The sequence below is a fragment of the Diuraphis noxia genome, unplaced genomic scaffold (genome assembly GCF_037042655.1).
Source record: "Diuraphis noxia isolate RWA-SAM2 unplaced genomic scaffold, SU_Dnox_SAM2 contig0003, whole genome shotgun sequence".
NCBI classification, from domain to species: domain Eukaryota; kingdom Metazoa; phylum Arthropoda; class Insecta; order Hemiptera; family Aphididae; genus Diuraphis; species Diuraphis noxia.
The window spans coordinates 27,997,079-28,013,746 of record NW_028301713.1 but is presented as its reverse complement, the minus strand read 5'-3'; the positions used below and the strand labels follow the sequence as shown (position 1 = coordinate 28,013,746).

The window sequence follows — 16,668 nt, the reverse complement described above, 5'->3', positions numbered from 1 at the left end:
ATGGATTTTATAATGTGGAATGATGAAATTTATGAACTAGAATAATTTTAAATTTGAAGTGAAGTTGGTTATGAATACCCGCTAGATTGAAAATTATATAACATCCAATATTTTATGTAATAAATCGATGTCAACAGAAATAATTTAGGTTTCTTGTTCCTACTACTGAATTCTTGTACACACTAGATATTCGTGGTTATTTAAGAATAAAAACAAAATGTACAAAAATATTATAATCGTATGGTAATGATACAAATTATTATAGAAAAAACAAAAATTTAAAATTATGAAAAATCTTAACTACCTATCTAAAGTGATAAAAGTGCGAGCACGCCGGATAATCAGCTTGTTTAAAATAATTATGAAATAACATATTTATCACTTTTAGTATTTTGCTAAAAAAAAGTAATAAGTGAAAATTCTAAAAAATGTTGAGTAGCTCAGAGTAGGTATTTTATATAAATTCATCACACCATGTAATTTAATTCTATTAAATATCATTTCATTCGAATCTAAATCAACTGGGTAGGTACTTATCGGAAGATTAACACATCTGTATTATAAAACCTATTTATTCTTTAGCATATAATTAATAAATGAGAAGATATGGTAATATATATTATAAATTATATTCAATATTAATTATATTCACTAACTTTATTACGATTATAATAACTCTACAACATTGATGAAAAGCAAAATTATTTTTTTTCTATTTTAGTTTTTTCTTGATTGATCTTATATGTTAATCTACATTATAGAACTCTACTTACCAATCAATGAGTAACGACTATCGTGTTTTAACATAATATTGGAGTTATTTTTATTAAAAATCAACCACTAATATAAAACTCATTAATTTTTCTTTTTAAAGTTAGAAAATAACATTACGACATTAAGAAACTTAATTCTTATGGTCAACATTTTGGTTTTTATTGGTTTTAAAGTCGTATCATTTTATAAAGTGTAGAAAAGGTGAATTCCATAATAAATCTACATAGTTTACCTAATATTTATTATACATACATAACATATATTCGTCTAAAATCTAAATCGATAACATGCGTTAGGTAGAGAGTAAGCTAAATAAAACGATTTAACTATATTTTAGACACGAGGAATTCAATTTCAATCGATTCAATTTTTAGTTCAGTCAACATAAGTTTTTACTTTTACAACTTTATTTCGAAGACATTGAAAACGATGATTTTTGGACGTGAAAAAAATACATATAATTTATTATATTATTCTCTCTTATTTCAATGTTTCTAGATCACGCAGGGCCGCAGCATGTAGGTGATATCCATACAAGTATTATCCACAAGAGATGACTTTCTGAAATAAATAATATTTCCCTCAGTGCCCGCCACTGTGGTGGAGTTTATATTATTTGAACGAATGGGTATGGCGGGACACTATATTATTATTATTATTATTACGAGATCCGGGGAAGAGAAAAAAAAACTTTTTATATCCAACACGCCTGCGACCGGTGCACAAAGTTTTTCGCTCGAGCAACCGTCTATGCCGAAGCCATCGCCTTCTCTCGGCTGTTGCACGGTTAAATTTCTCACATGTTCGAAGGTAAATTGACTGTGAACCGCTCGCAGATATATTTAGGGTGAACAAAATGTGTGCCAAACGAAAAGCTCGCGAAGCAACGGCGGGCGTGTAGGACGAACTATGGCGGTCCAGAGTCTCGAGAAGATCGTAAATTTTTCTACGTACTTTAGGCGTGAAGTATTATACGCGCACTTCTATACCCACTACTACCCCACACTATATTCTTCAACCATTACAACAACAACAACTATTACGAAACACGCACACGCCACTTCTGACTATATAATATATACATAATATATATATATAGTATATACTCACGTCTCCGCTGTAAACGTCCGATGCGTACAACAGGTCGAACGGCAAAGCTGCGAATAAATCTACCACGAACCAGCTCTTCAAGTAATTGAAGGCGATCGTTTTGGAATCCGACACCACTTCACCTTTTTTGTTGACGAACGTTGTCCGGAAATTGAACAATATATCTGCAAAATACAATAATACGAGATTTAAAAACTGAAATATTAATCAGAGCCGTGTCGATATCGTCAGTAGGTACCTATTGTATACATTTTTGGGCAATGATTTTACTACATTAGGTTTTGAAAAATACATGAAATTTGTTTTTGTTTTTGTTTGTTTTTTTTTTTTTTTGATAATTAATTTAATACGCGAAAAAGAAATTTCAACTTTAGAAATAAATATATGAATATCTATTTATACCTACAGCATTTACATTTAGAGTGAGATATTATAATATTTTATGTTCGTGGTTTAAACCTATCGTACATCTGTCTACATTATTATTTATTGTTCGTCAGACTACCACGGTTAATACTTAATATACCTACAGCGTACTCAAAGTTTGAAGCCCACACAAATTCGATTTAATGAACAGCGTCACTGTATGTGTAAAACATGTTATATATGTGTGTGTGTGTGTGTGTGTGTGTGTGTGTGTGTGTGTGTGTGTGTGTGTGTGTGTGTGTGTGTGTGTGTGTGTGTGTGTGTGTGTGTGTGTGTGTGTGTGTGTGTGTGTGTGTGTGTGTGTATACAAACACGTTATTAATTTTACGCGATTTAAAAGCGACTTGCAATAGAAAACAAATCGATTGTAAATTTTATCGAAATAAATTACACTGTTCTAGAAACATATTTTTTTTATAATCCTTAAAGATTATTAGTGAAATTTAATTTGGAGTGTTCCGTGCGGTAATACAAACCTTTTTTTCAAATGAAGATCAATGTTTTTTATTTACAATTTATTATGAAGTTATTTTTATTTTTGTATTTATTTATTTATTTATTTAATTGTGTCAATAAACCGAGTATTTTTACAATGCCGAGTTATTTTTTGAACATTTGAACATAAAGTTTTATAACTCGTTTGAAATTCGATTTAGATGTTTCAACATTTTCAAAAAAAAACCAACCGATCAACGATTTTCAGTAAAAGTAGAGGTTCTATATGACAAAAAGAAGTATGTATTGCCCACTGAATAAAAACCCCATAAACCTCTTAAATGGTATAAAAAAAAAAATTGAATATTTAAAAATATGATCTTTAAGTATCTATATAGGTACTTAGAAATAATTCCAAAACTCAGAATTTGAATAAATGCATTATTAAAGAATAAAAGTGGAATGAGCATACTCGGTGAATCCCCCTGTGATGTATATATGACCAGTTAAAACTATCTGAATAATATTCTGGTTTAATAAAATATTTAACGATACAAATTTTCGTTAACGTGTTGTGCTGAAACTTATACCCCAGAAAAATAACTTATATTAACGTATATCAATAAAGTAAAGTTTTTTTTTTTTTTTTATGAAAATTTCTAGTCTAAATCTAAATTTTTCAATAACTAATTCTATATTTTGTTTCCAAAAAAAAATTGATCAAGTCATCAAAATAAGTAATGTGTGAAAAAACAACAACAATAATGTTAAATTTGTTTCATTCTTATCCTCTTTTTACGAAAATATAAACATACATTTTTTAATGTTTATATTTAAGTTAAATATTATGTCTTTTAAAAATAATATTAGATGAAAAAAATGGCTTAGATACACTTAATGATTGTTTCTTATCTTTCGACGAATGTGCGTTATTGTAACGTAGAAATGCACATTTTAATTTATTAAACAATAATACACGTCTTATTGTGTCTACTATTTAACAGTAGATATACGGAGAGAGCCGAGGAGTAGTACATTATTTAAATATATTAAATTATGTTAAAAAAGAACAATATTAGGTTAGTGCCAATGTTCAAAGTATTTATTTATTTTTTATTTGTTTGCAAAAATAATTAAACAAGATTTTAATTTCAATAAACTTAAGTAATATATTATGCAAATTATATTCTGATGTTTAAAAACTAGACATCAACAAATTAAAAATCTATCACATACAATTTGAGTTGTCTTTAAATTTGAAAATCAAGAGCTGTTAGCTTTTATGAAAATATTTTTAATATTTCGCTTTGTTAAAGCTGTTTATTATTTTTACTTTTTTCGTGAAAAATTAATCTAACCCACCCAGATATTTGTGTAGTTGCATAAATACACATCAAAATTAAATCTAAAATAAAGTGTGCATTGCATAGCTCCAACATCGCTTTGATTTCAAATATATTCGTTAAATTGGTGATCGACGGTGATGTATGTTCAGAAAAAAACAGACGGCAATAAACCCACGACTGTAATATTATAGTTAGTCAACAATATGATTCATTAGAATATCATTGTAAATAAAATGTTGAAAATTTAAATATTTACAGATTAATGCAATTTCAATGATTCGCGTTATTATTATTATTATTATTTTTATCATTATTACCTGAGTGAAAATTTAATTATTTTACGTGAGAGAGAAATACAAATTTCACCAGAATTTTATCCGGCTTCCTGTAGTCAAATAATAGTTTTATGTAGAATCTATTTATAAAATATATTTTTATTACGAGCTGAAAGACGGGTGCTCTGAAATTTTTCGTTAAGAACTGTGTAAAATACTTTCATCGCACATTTACAGACATATTATTTATTGTTATTTCGTTTAATTAAAATACGTTATTTCTCAGGATTTTTTTGTTACTTACCAGTTACCACTAATATTGAAATATTTATTGGTATTGCGCTAATCGTAGTTCTTACATTAAACGAACAATAAGTAATTCTTATCGTATACAGAATTAAAATATACTATTTTGTACTTTGGCGGTTGCTTAAAAATAACAGCGAGTGTTCACTATAAACAGTATTTAATAACATGTTTTGTTTGGTTTAAATTATATTTCTCTAAATTACTAAAGCCATAAAAAGGCGAACACTTATTAAAATTAAAAAATCTACTGCCCACACGGTTGAAATAATGGTTTCGTCTTTGTAATCAAAATACTCGTAATAACAAGTTTAGGACCACCGCTTGTGAGTGCAAGAAAAAAAGAACCTCGAAGCGAAAGAATTCTGTAAATTAATCCAGCCTTTAGTGAACCGTTAATTAAATCACAAATAATAACAACAAAATCTCTAAAAAATTGCTTGTGTAACGTAGGTACATCATATACCCGAAAAACGAAAAACTCTATACAGTGAATCCTCACCTAATAGACACATCTCAATAACAGAAATTTTCTTGAGATTGAACTCCAAATTTTCTAAAATCTGAACCCTTTGACAAGGACACCTCCGAATAACGAACAACATTTGAGTGGCCGAAAGTATTTAGAGACTTCACTGTATAGATATGTATACTTATATCATAATCAAATTAATATGTCGTATTATTATAATATTTTACTCGTATGATATGTTTTGTGAATAGATTACATTTTATTCGTAAACAACATCTTTTCTATAAGGATAAGCACAACTTTTTTTCAGAACTGTCATATCACACAAGATACAACCACGCGGTGTCTTAAGTTTAAATTAAACACAATATAAAAAAACACACACACACAAACAATATTCAATTATCAAACACGTTTCAAGTCTTCACGATGTTTTATTTTATCAAATTGGAAAAGTTCTCGGGTTATCGATGTTTGAAGTAACATACAAGTATATAACTATATGACAAGTACTCTGTTCAGTGAATGAACACTACCATAAGGAAACCAGTTTCAGATGCGGAGGAATGCACAGGAAACCCCATGTTCTCTCGCTGAACAGGATATAACAGTTTATTATAATAGGTACATTATACAAATATTGAATTGGTGATTTTGCGGTTTGATGACGAATACGACATGCATGCCCATGTACTATAATAATACAATTATATTTTGGTTAAAAATAAACAAATCTTATGCGATTTTAGTCAATAAATATATGATATAATAATTATTATTTTTATTTAGGCGTTCTCAGCAACAACAGAATGTACGTCGTAAATATTTTACGCGGCAGTCGGATGGCCGACGTTCATATTATTATTATTATTATTGTTTTTGTTATTATAATCATTATTATTATGATTTTGTAATATTACAACAATATACAGGCGCAATGCTATGTATTCCGGAAGATTACCGATGCATATGGAATATCAGGGAGAATAAAACCGACGGAGGCGAGGAGGATATGACACGCACTTGAGCTTAGGTACTGTTCTCCCCTCTCCTCCTCCCACTCCATAGTCGGATTCGTACACAATATCCGTGATTGACTTTGAGTCAAGTGTGCAAATCTGAATGAACGCGCAGCAGAGCGATATATCATCATAATCGCGTGTCGTTCTATTGTTTCATGTAACGATATTATTATTATTTTTCCGTGTAAACATTACTGCATTTTACTTCGATTTAAATATGATTATTATTTTTATTTTACAGTATTCCCGCGTAGTATGCACCTAATCGTAATAATTATTGAACACAACCGATTCGTCAGTTCAACAACAACCTACTAAAATAGGATGTAACAGAGGAACTCAACAAATAATACAAACAATTGATACTAGTTGAATGTATGAAAGCAATGATGAAGTATATAAATTATATAATATAATATAAGTAATATAAAATTTAAGAAATATACATATTTGTGTTCAGAAATTCCCGGAGATAATATTTTGAAAAATCCATTACTTTTCAAATTAATAATAAAATTAAAATTGTTTAAATATTGATTATAGAACAAAAATTATTTCATTTTGCGGATCTCTCTATTACGTATTGTAAATACATACCTATAAGGTATATACGAACACGATATTATATTATAGTAGTATGTAAGTACTAAGTACTTATACAGATATATAATACACGTGACTTTTTAAACACGCTTGGAATCTAGATAATACACTGCTGCCAATTTTTTTAGCGATTTTATGTGCGTTTTTGAAAATATTTTGACACCTGCATACATGCACACATACATACATAGGTACGGTACATTATATATATACATGCATACATACATACATACATACATACATACATACATACATACATACATACAAACATACATGATACATACATATATACATACATACATAAAACTTCATTGTTATTTGACATAGTAGGTACACTTTGTACTTTTATTACTTTTATAGAATATTCTCCGAATTTTCAATCTATAAAAGATATGCTAAACATTTTGAGGATTTTGTGGCATTATATAATAGAGTATATATTATATACCTACTTTGATCTAAAAAGTTGTTTCTAAAAAAAAAAAATACATCGTTATAAAACAAAATATAGATTCCATGACTCAGAAAGCCTTAGCAAATCGGAAATAAAAAAATTGAAAAACGACGTTAAGTCAGAAACTGTAATATTTTCGACTGTTGTGGACAAACGTATTCCAAAACCGTTTTTGACGTTCTATGTAATATATTCAACAATAAGAGTTGGAAACAACTAATTTGACTTTGAAATATAGGTATATTTCAAAAAAAAAAAAAAAAAAACATTGACGATTTGTTTTTAGAATAGGTATACTTTCAGAATCTTAAATATGCACATACTTACTATAGTTTTTACAAGTCTTCGGAAAAAATTGAACTCACTTTTTTTGATAGCGTTCATTTTCTTTTTGAATACGGAATAATAAATTTGATTAATTTGTTTTAGAATTTAGCAAAACGTTTTAAATTAATAACATATTTTATTAATTTGTATGTGTAATAGCATAAGCGTATATAACACATTATTAAGTCATACTATTAGCTAAATAAAATATGCCAAAACACAAATGAGAATATGTTCAACCCTATTCTAATAAAAAAAAGTTGTTTTTCCATTAAAAATATACAATTTTATATTTATGCAACAACTAATAGTTGCAAAATTGAACTGCTATTTTATACCTATTGCTTTGCGAATTTATTTAGGTTAATAATAATCTTTAATCTCTTATATTTTTCTTTTTCACGAAAATTTGTCCAAGTTTGATAATAATTAAAACCCGACAAAGGGGTAATAATTTTCTATAGAGTAAAAGTGAAAAAAACTATATGTATACACCTACCTTGAACAATTAGGTACCTATTGAGTTATTACATTTTAATTAAAATTTATTCAAGAAAACAAACTGAAATTATTATTTGTATTAAGCCTTTGGAAAAATAATCACTTATATTTATGCATTATGAACTCGTATTCATTACATGGTTTTTGAATTTGAAATATATCAAAAACGTTATTAGGTATGTTTTTGAAGTCAATATTTTACCAGTGTGATTTTTAAAAATCAAATAATTTTGTAACTTCTCTATAAGAATACTTTATTTTATACTAATATATATATATATATATATAATACATGGATAATTTTTTACAATTTTTCGCATTGATTAATATTCATTTTAAAATAGCAAACCTCGTTTTTAATTAATTTAACTAGAAGTAATTATTTCCCAAAAATGTTGATGTTTAATTATTCAATCAATGGTATATCATTTATAAGCATATAGTTAATTTAGATGAAAGTCAAAAATAAAATACTGAGAATACCTATCTACTCCGAGCTGCAGTTAAAGTAATTACGGCTATCTAGGTCATACAGCTACAAAGTTATAACGATTATTAATGTCATATTGAATTTAAGATTTAAACTAATTGTGAGTGAGTGAGTAGACAAAAATATTAACATTTAAAATATATTTTTCGTAATATAGCTGCGTAATTGATACTTGGAATTTAAATCAAATGAGTTGACTGAGGAAGTAATTAGCTCTTTGAAATACATAATAATCTAAATGTTCGTTTATTGCTATATTACTTATATACTTGTTACAATAATTGTATGAAGATTTTAGTAATGAATATTTTACAACTTGATACTATGCAAAAAAAATGTATTGTATTATTATTAAATTGTATACACTATTTAATTAATTAATTTTATTTCAAATAGTTTTAAATAATTGGAGGGGCCCACACCAACATGTTCACTGCGGACTATTGCATTTTTGAAAAATAAATGAATATAAAAATGTATTTCTTTTCCAGGAATAATAATATAATATTATGAATTACTCGGATGAAATAAATAATAATTTATAGCGTACGTATTTTTGAAGTTCATAATTCAAAATTTTTCTAAAACGGTAAGTGTAGTAGCCGCAAAAATATCAGATTCGTTGTTATAAATTACCGCTATTAGAGCGTCCTGAGCGTTCCCACGTTTAAAATATAATATATCTATACAATTTTATAACGTAATATTATTAAATTCTATGTATATAAACATATAATAACAATAATAACAGTGATAATAATAATAATAATAATATAAAGACAGTTGCTTAACACAGAGCCAAACAGTGTTATGCGTTATATACTTCGGATGGATGACTACCACACATGGGATTTTCGCCTCGTTCTATTCTACCCCCAATGTACCACACATACACTGCACCGTTTACCTCCAGCTATACGAATGAGCTTTGCAGTGTATGGTATTATATTATATTATATTGTAAAATGAATAATTAAAATCTATGTAGATCGTTTCGACTTACATGTTACATATTATTACATAAGGTGAATGTGACGTGTCTATTAGTACACTTCAGTTTTCCATGTGTGCAATGTGAGGGCATGACTGGCTTTTTATTCTATTTATGTACCCTATATAGAGTGTAACAGAAGGATATGAACAAAAATGAATTGAAGGCATTTAAAACGTTTTGTTTGGCTTTACAAACATTGTGAACACTGTTCAGATTACAAATAATTTATGAAAATATACTCATGTCAGAAAAATAAGAAGTTGTTACGTTTTAAATTGATTTACTCCAAAAAAATAAACATTGGTATTTGAAAAAAATTCTAAAAAATAAACTACTTGACTGACTTGATAATTAATGTTTACCGTCAAAATAGTTCTTATACTAAAATTTGAATAATATTTAAAAAATTATTTTCATTTAAAAAAAGTAAAGATGAAAAAATATACATCATAAATTAAGCGAAAGTGATATACATTTTAAATTATATAAAAAAAAAAATTATATATTGATTATAAAAAAATTCGTTGGTCAGTTTTTTCTTTTACACTATGCAGGGCCGTATTTAGGAATTTGAAACCAAGGGGCAAAAAAAAAATACGCCTCATTAATCATTATACAAAATACAAATTTAAATAATACAAAAATTAGCCGCCCGGGGCAACAGTACCCTGTAGCTCCCCCATAAATACGGCCCTGACACTATGTATATATATATGTGCGATTTCAAATTTTAGGTACATAAGGTAAGGTATTAAATACATTAACACGTCTTGTTTCGGTAGTTATTATTGTGATAAGCAAGTATGTACGCATATCAAACTATTCACACTGCAATGCATATGTATATAATTTTTGATTATATTATTATTATGCATGTTTATTGTTTTTGAACATGAACGATTTAGAATAATATATATTTTAGATAAGTCACGAGTGTTTTTTTAACCATTCCTCCACAAAAATAAAAATAATAGGAATCATAATAGTCTAATGCTCGCTTCGGGTAGAAGTATACGATATTAATAATTCGAATATTTTAACATATAAATTGGTTAGGAAAAAAGTATAGCAAACAGAAAAGTGAAAAATTAAAAAGTTGTTACTTTCCTTAATAAGATAAACGTTGTTGATTGAGGTTTATTTTCAAACGCATTTAAATTGAAAATTATACTCGGTAACAAAATAATAATACTTATCTGTCACTTGACAATAGTTATCACTATTATTATTATAGTATAAATATCTCGATTATAATATATTTATTGTGTATCCCAGTATTATATTATAAATCGTGAATTAATGACTATAGTTAATGAAGTAATGCATTATTACGCATTTATAATAATGTAATAAAATTGTATTAAGTATAAGCGTGTAAGCACGTTTTGTAATAATTAACCGTGTTAGGACATTAAATCAATCTATAAGTCACTTCGCACACGCCGTATTTATAATATATTATTATTTGTTATCGCGTATTGTTTGAATATGAGATTAATACGTTTTATACAATAATGCGCCTAATTATTAATACTATTATATGAATTGTGAAGCGTTCTATTACGAGTTATTATTGGGTGCGTTTCTAAGTGGTCTGAATATCCGATCAGCTAAAATGAATATTTTCTATTATAATTTTTTCGTCATGTAATAACAATAATATAATAGTATAGGTGTTGGGCATTTTCTGAAGGGTAATGTGTTCGATTTAAATTTCACGGGATTTGAATGGGGGGAAAAATATATATAAAAATTTACCAAATAACGCGTATCTACGTTTTATGCGGTTAGCAGTTTCCCCGAGTAGATTTGGCGACGTTAGCTTATCGCCGAGTAGGTTAGGCGGACACTGACAAGTGCGATTTACCCACAACCACATTTCATCAAACAGGCGCATTAATACTAAACGCTGAACCAATCTATCATTACTGAAAGGATAGTGTGTAGTATGTCTTAAAGGTTTTTTTCTCTCTCCGCCGGTGTCGTAACGATATTAATATTACACTTATATTATTGCGCCAAGCATGCGTATTATTTATTTACGATTTTTTACCATTCATAATATACGATATAAAATGTAATTTTACAATCTATACAAACACGGTAAAGTGCTCGATTTAACTATTATGCAAAATATACACACCCAACACGTATTAGCAGTTTATAATATAGGTGCGGATGTGAAGTGTGAACATTACGGAAATCAGAACAAAATAGACTGCTGATTTTCGAAAGAAAAATATTAAGACAAATCTTCTGACCAGGTAGATATGAAATCACGGGGGAATGGAGAGTCCGAAAAAACGAAGAGCTTAAACAGTTTTCAAATGCGTTATATAATTAGAGAAAAAAATAGGAGACTCCAGTGGGCAGGACATGTATGAATAAAACAAGGAACTTTAATCCGGGTGGTTCAATTTGGGACTCCTCGAGGAAACAGACCTTTGGGGTGACCACGACTAATATGGGAGGATAAAATCAGAAAGGATGTGCAAAATGCTGGTTTCAAATACCGATTGGTATGTCGTAGTGATTGGACAGGGGGAAGTGGCAAGAGCTATGTTTAACTGCATGATCTTAATGGTCGATTACAAGACAGAAGAAGAAGGATATAGGTATGAGTACGCGTACTTATAGACGTGCCACTTTACCTGATGTTAAATAATACAACGAATTATGAAATGTACCACACGACGATTTTTTTTTTATGTTTTTGAATCACATAATATTGTATTTCTATACCCACAGTTTTTGAGAAGGACGTGACTGTACATTTTCAATTTCATATACTAAAACAAAATACTATTCAGAGTATTTCGATAATCTAAAAAATTCGAATTTCTGACAATATTAGTTCAATAGTTATAAGCGTATGCAGTTTCGATGAGTGGATAGCAGAGTGGTACAGCAAGGGTACCCCTCAACATTTTGTCCACTACTTCACTAATCCAAAATATATAAGCTTATAATTGTCTTATGAACTACTTGTCCCAAATTTAATTTTTATAGATTAAAATACTCGAAATAATAATTGTGCTTCGGAATATGAAACTATAAAATATGTATGATGTAATTTAAAAGAGTGAAAAACATTAAATAATAATAATAATATACATTATTTTCAGATTCAGAAATGTGGTTTTGAAAAGACTCTAAATTATGTGAACAGAATATTTTCAAGAAAGTTAAATCTTTTCGAAATAATATGAGTGTTAACATGTTAATGGATAACCTGTCATTTGATATTCGATAAGTATTCATACAATTATATCACCATCTTGTGTTCTATCTTAGACAATCATAAAATTATAATATATAATGTAGAAGTACATTTTAGTGAATAAGTAAACAATTGGTCAAAAACTTAAGCTAAAATATACAACGCACTAACATATGTGTGCATATATAAGGCACCGCTGTACGCGTAGGCACAAGGCAGACACGCTGTCGTCATAAAGTCTTGATAGAGCGTATAGGTTCCACGGTTTTACGTGGGTAAGTGACAACTGTAGCATGGACCGTGTGTTTTATTTTACGATTATTCTATACTTAGATACATAAATAAAAGTATTTCTGACTAAAAGTGTTGTTCGAGTTTTATTTAAGGCTTTTGTTGTGGAGAACAACACTTTTGTAAGAGATATCAAGACGTGGTTGTACTTATCTTACAGTAGGTACTCGTTATCGCGGTCAGCTGAGAAAGAATAAAACGTAATCTAGGTCAAAGATATCTCACCCTCGAACGTCCAGTACTCGTTATCGTGGCCATTCGTTCCGTATTCGAGGCTAAAGCGACCTTAGAGTTGTAGAACGTAAAATGTCCTGTGAGACCTTGTCTGGGAATTGTGCGCGTGTGCTGTATTCGTCATCGTGGTCATCAAAATAAAAAGAAATAATAATAAGCATTAACCGTGGGCGTCGGCATTTAAATCGTTTGACGATTTGGAAATCGGAAACCAAAAAATATACATCTGTTACAATATATGCTAAGCCTTTGAGTGGTTAAACGTGCGCAAGTTATGGCAGATTTAGGCATGAGTTATATCGATAATAGGTACGCGTACTTAAGTACGAACTACATGCTGTACGGTATCACCTATCCAATAATATACCGTTTGATGATTTTCAAATGTTTTTTAATCGTATTATTTTTCTTGCTCCGAGTTCGTTGAGAAATAGGTAAACCATACATAATACATCATATAATACTCGCTTTATAACAGCTGTCTACCATAATAATGATATTATGATTGATGCTTTTTTTAAATTGTCCTAGTGGACTTTATGGATCTATAGCAGCAGGTTTATAAAGATTTTATTACGAAAATGTTCCAATTTTTTTTCACCCATATTATAGAGTTGGATTTTATCGGTTATATAATATCAAAAATAACTATGATATAAATAAAAATAAAAAACAATTATCGACATAATATATGATTTTTTTTTTTATTTAAACTTTGTGGATACAATATTAGTTTCAAAAATTACAATATAATTTTTATATTGATTTATATTCAATATTCAATAGGTACGGACTCTTTATATTTGACTTTATGTGTTTACTCCAAAAAATATTACTGTAAATATCAGAATAGAATAGTGAAAATACTGCGTACCTAAATTTTTATTTTTTTTTTGTTGTTGTTGTTAATGCTTGTATTTTAGGAATAATAAAAAAATTTCAATAAATGTTGTTGGATCAACATTATTGTATTCAAAATTAAATCCCAAGGATATCCTTATATAACACGCAAAATGCCTTTATTGTACACACATACAAAGGTCATTATATTGGTAACATTTCTATCTCGTCAGGTCATAAACAACGAAATAATGAAAATATAACTGTAAAAATAAAAGACTTAACGTGGATGGGACCCGAGACGAGACTCGGGATGTACAGCTGAAGTCAGGGTTGAAGTTTACGTCTATCATAAAAACTGCCTGCTGTGTTCTTGTTTCAAGATACTTGTAATTATTGAGCCCATGGGAAATTTTACCTAAAATCATTTTATTCGTGGTGCGTATGTGTACCATATCGTATATTGCACACACGCACGCACAACACCCGAGCTGCAGATTCCCATATAAATATTGTCGATATTATTATTCGTGGATATATTAAAATATTTACGTTTATTTTATTTTTATCTTTTAATACTAATGTTCTAAACCAGCAACATACAGTTTTGAAGTAATGAAAAAAAATATATATGTATAATATAATAGACTGCACCGGCGGTGAAAAATATAATATAGGTACCATTATTTGTAGTCAGAAAATATGATATTATATACTATAACATTTATAACGTAAAACATCAACGGCACATGATTATCCACAGAAATTGTAAACGAGAAAAACAGTGTTCATCACTATGGAATAATGTGATACGTGTTTGCAGGACGGGTAACATCAAGATGCTCGACAACGTAAAAATAAAATAATAATAATAATAATGATGATAATAAAAAGAAAATACGTGGATAAAACAAACTCATTTATTCGGAATCAAAAGCTCACTGAACCGCGTGTACACACCATGATGACGAGGAATGAGCGGGTATTGCTTACAATAGGTTGTCTTTAAATTGGAACCGGCCCTAAAGTTTCTCACACTTTCTAAAATCTAAACATCGGTGATTGGTTTTTTACGACGACGTCTAAAAGTGAAATTGTTATATAAAAAATAAAAACATATAATAATAACGCGTTTCGGCACTATAAAAGCCATCGGTCGATCGTCGGCATAATAATATTATCTCGCTCATCCATGCTCAAATAGACTTTTTGTCTCATATTAAAATTTTTTTATAATTAACTAGGTATACTCATGGTCGTTTCCAACGATTTTTAAGCTCATAAAATATGACAGCCTGATATGCAATAGATACTTTTCGAAGAACTTTGAAAAAGGTAATTCAAAGTAAAATTATATTATTAATTATTATCACACATCTATAACTATATTATTGATGTGTAATAATTTTAATAGAGCTTCACATAATATACGATGGTTAGAAACTAAATACCGTCATTGATGTCAGGTTGGGTTATGAGATACGTGTGATTACGTTTTGGAGATATAAACAAAAACAAAAAAAAAAAAAAACAGTTAATGGTACGCATGAAGATTAATTAATTTCATTAATTTCGTGAGATAGCACTTCACAATGTACTATTATAATACACGTTAATTACAAAGCTATGCGTGGTATACCTACCCCGGTTACGTACACATATTGCGCGTTCGAAATTGTTTCATATTATTCAGATTACTACTACAGGTAGGTGTATTGTGTTCCGTGTAAGCGAAAACCGTCCCCTCTGGCCCTTTGGCGTAGGATTTTATTGTAAAACGAAAAGGTGGAATGAACATTTTATATATTATAACTCATATAAGTACCCATATTATATTAACAATACGATACAAGACACTTAAACGTGCACCCACCCATACACACACGCCCTAACAAACACCGAACACAAACGGGGTTTTTTTTTTATTCATTTTTGGAGGAATATGCGATACTCTGAGATCCATAACTCCTTCAGATGACATACGCAGTTTGTTCAGCAATATTTCTTATCTATATGGCTGTTCTTGTCGCGTAAATGACGTTTTATAATAATACCATAATAATAATGTATAGAACACATACAATAACACGTCAAACCACATATTATTATTTTACTTATTGTAACATTATGACATTGTTTTCTCTAAACGTAAAGTGATACTATACACATGAATGTATTATTATAATATAATACAGAATTATACGAATTATAATATTATGAACGCATATAGGTGCCCTAATGTCATAATAGAATCAAGAAAAGCCTATTCTGAAATGTTGAGAAGTATACCTTAGAAATATCTTGATTTTATTTACTTTATTTTTACAGTATAAAAATCAATATAATATCAGAAAATAATACTTAACTTAAATGTCGAGAATAGAGTTATTAAATAATTAACGTTTACTGGATAACTAATATCAATAATTGTATAGCGCACACTACTTAGTTTTATAATTATTTCATTGTTTTAATTTCTGAATTACCCAGTAATAGCTTACCAGTTACCTCGTACAGTTTACATTTCTAGATTGTTTTACGACCATGA

General features: G+C 28.7%; 1 protein-coding gene across 4 annotated transcripts in view; it reads right to left on the bottom strand.

The window, feature by feature from the left end:
* Elk (Eag-like K[+] channel) overlaps positions 1 to 16,668 on the bottom strand; it is a 231,636-nt gene that overhangs the window by 42,047 nt on the left and 172,921 nt on the right. For all 4 annotated transcript variants that reach the window (XM_089221973.1, XM_089221972.1, XM_089221975.1 and 1 more), the window contains exon 7: positions 1,885 to 2,048. In XM_089221973.1, coding sequence (XP_089078099.1) covers positions 1,885 to 2,048 — 164 coding nt within the window. The remainder of the gene's footprint in view (positions 1 to 1,884; positions 2,049 to 16,668) is intronic.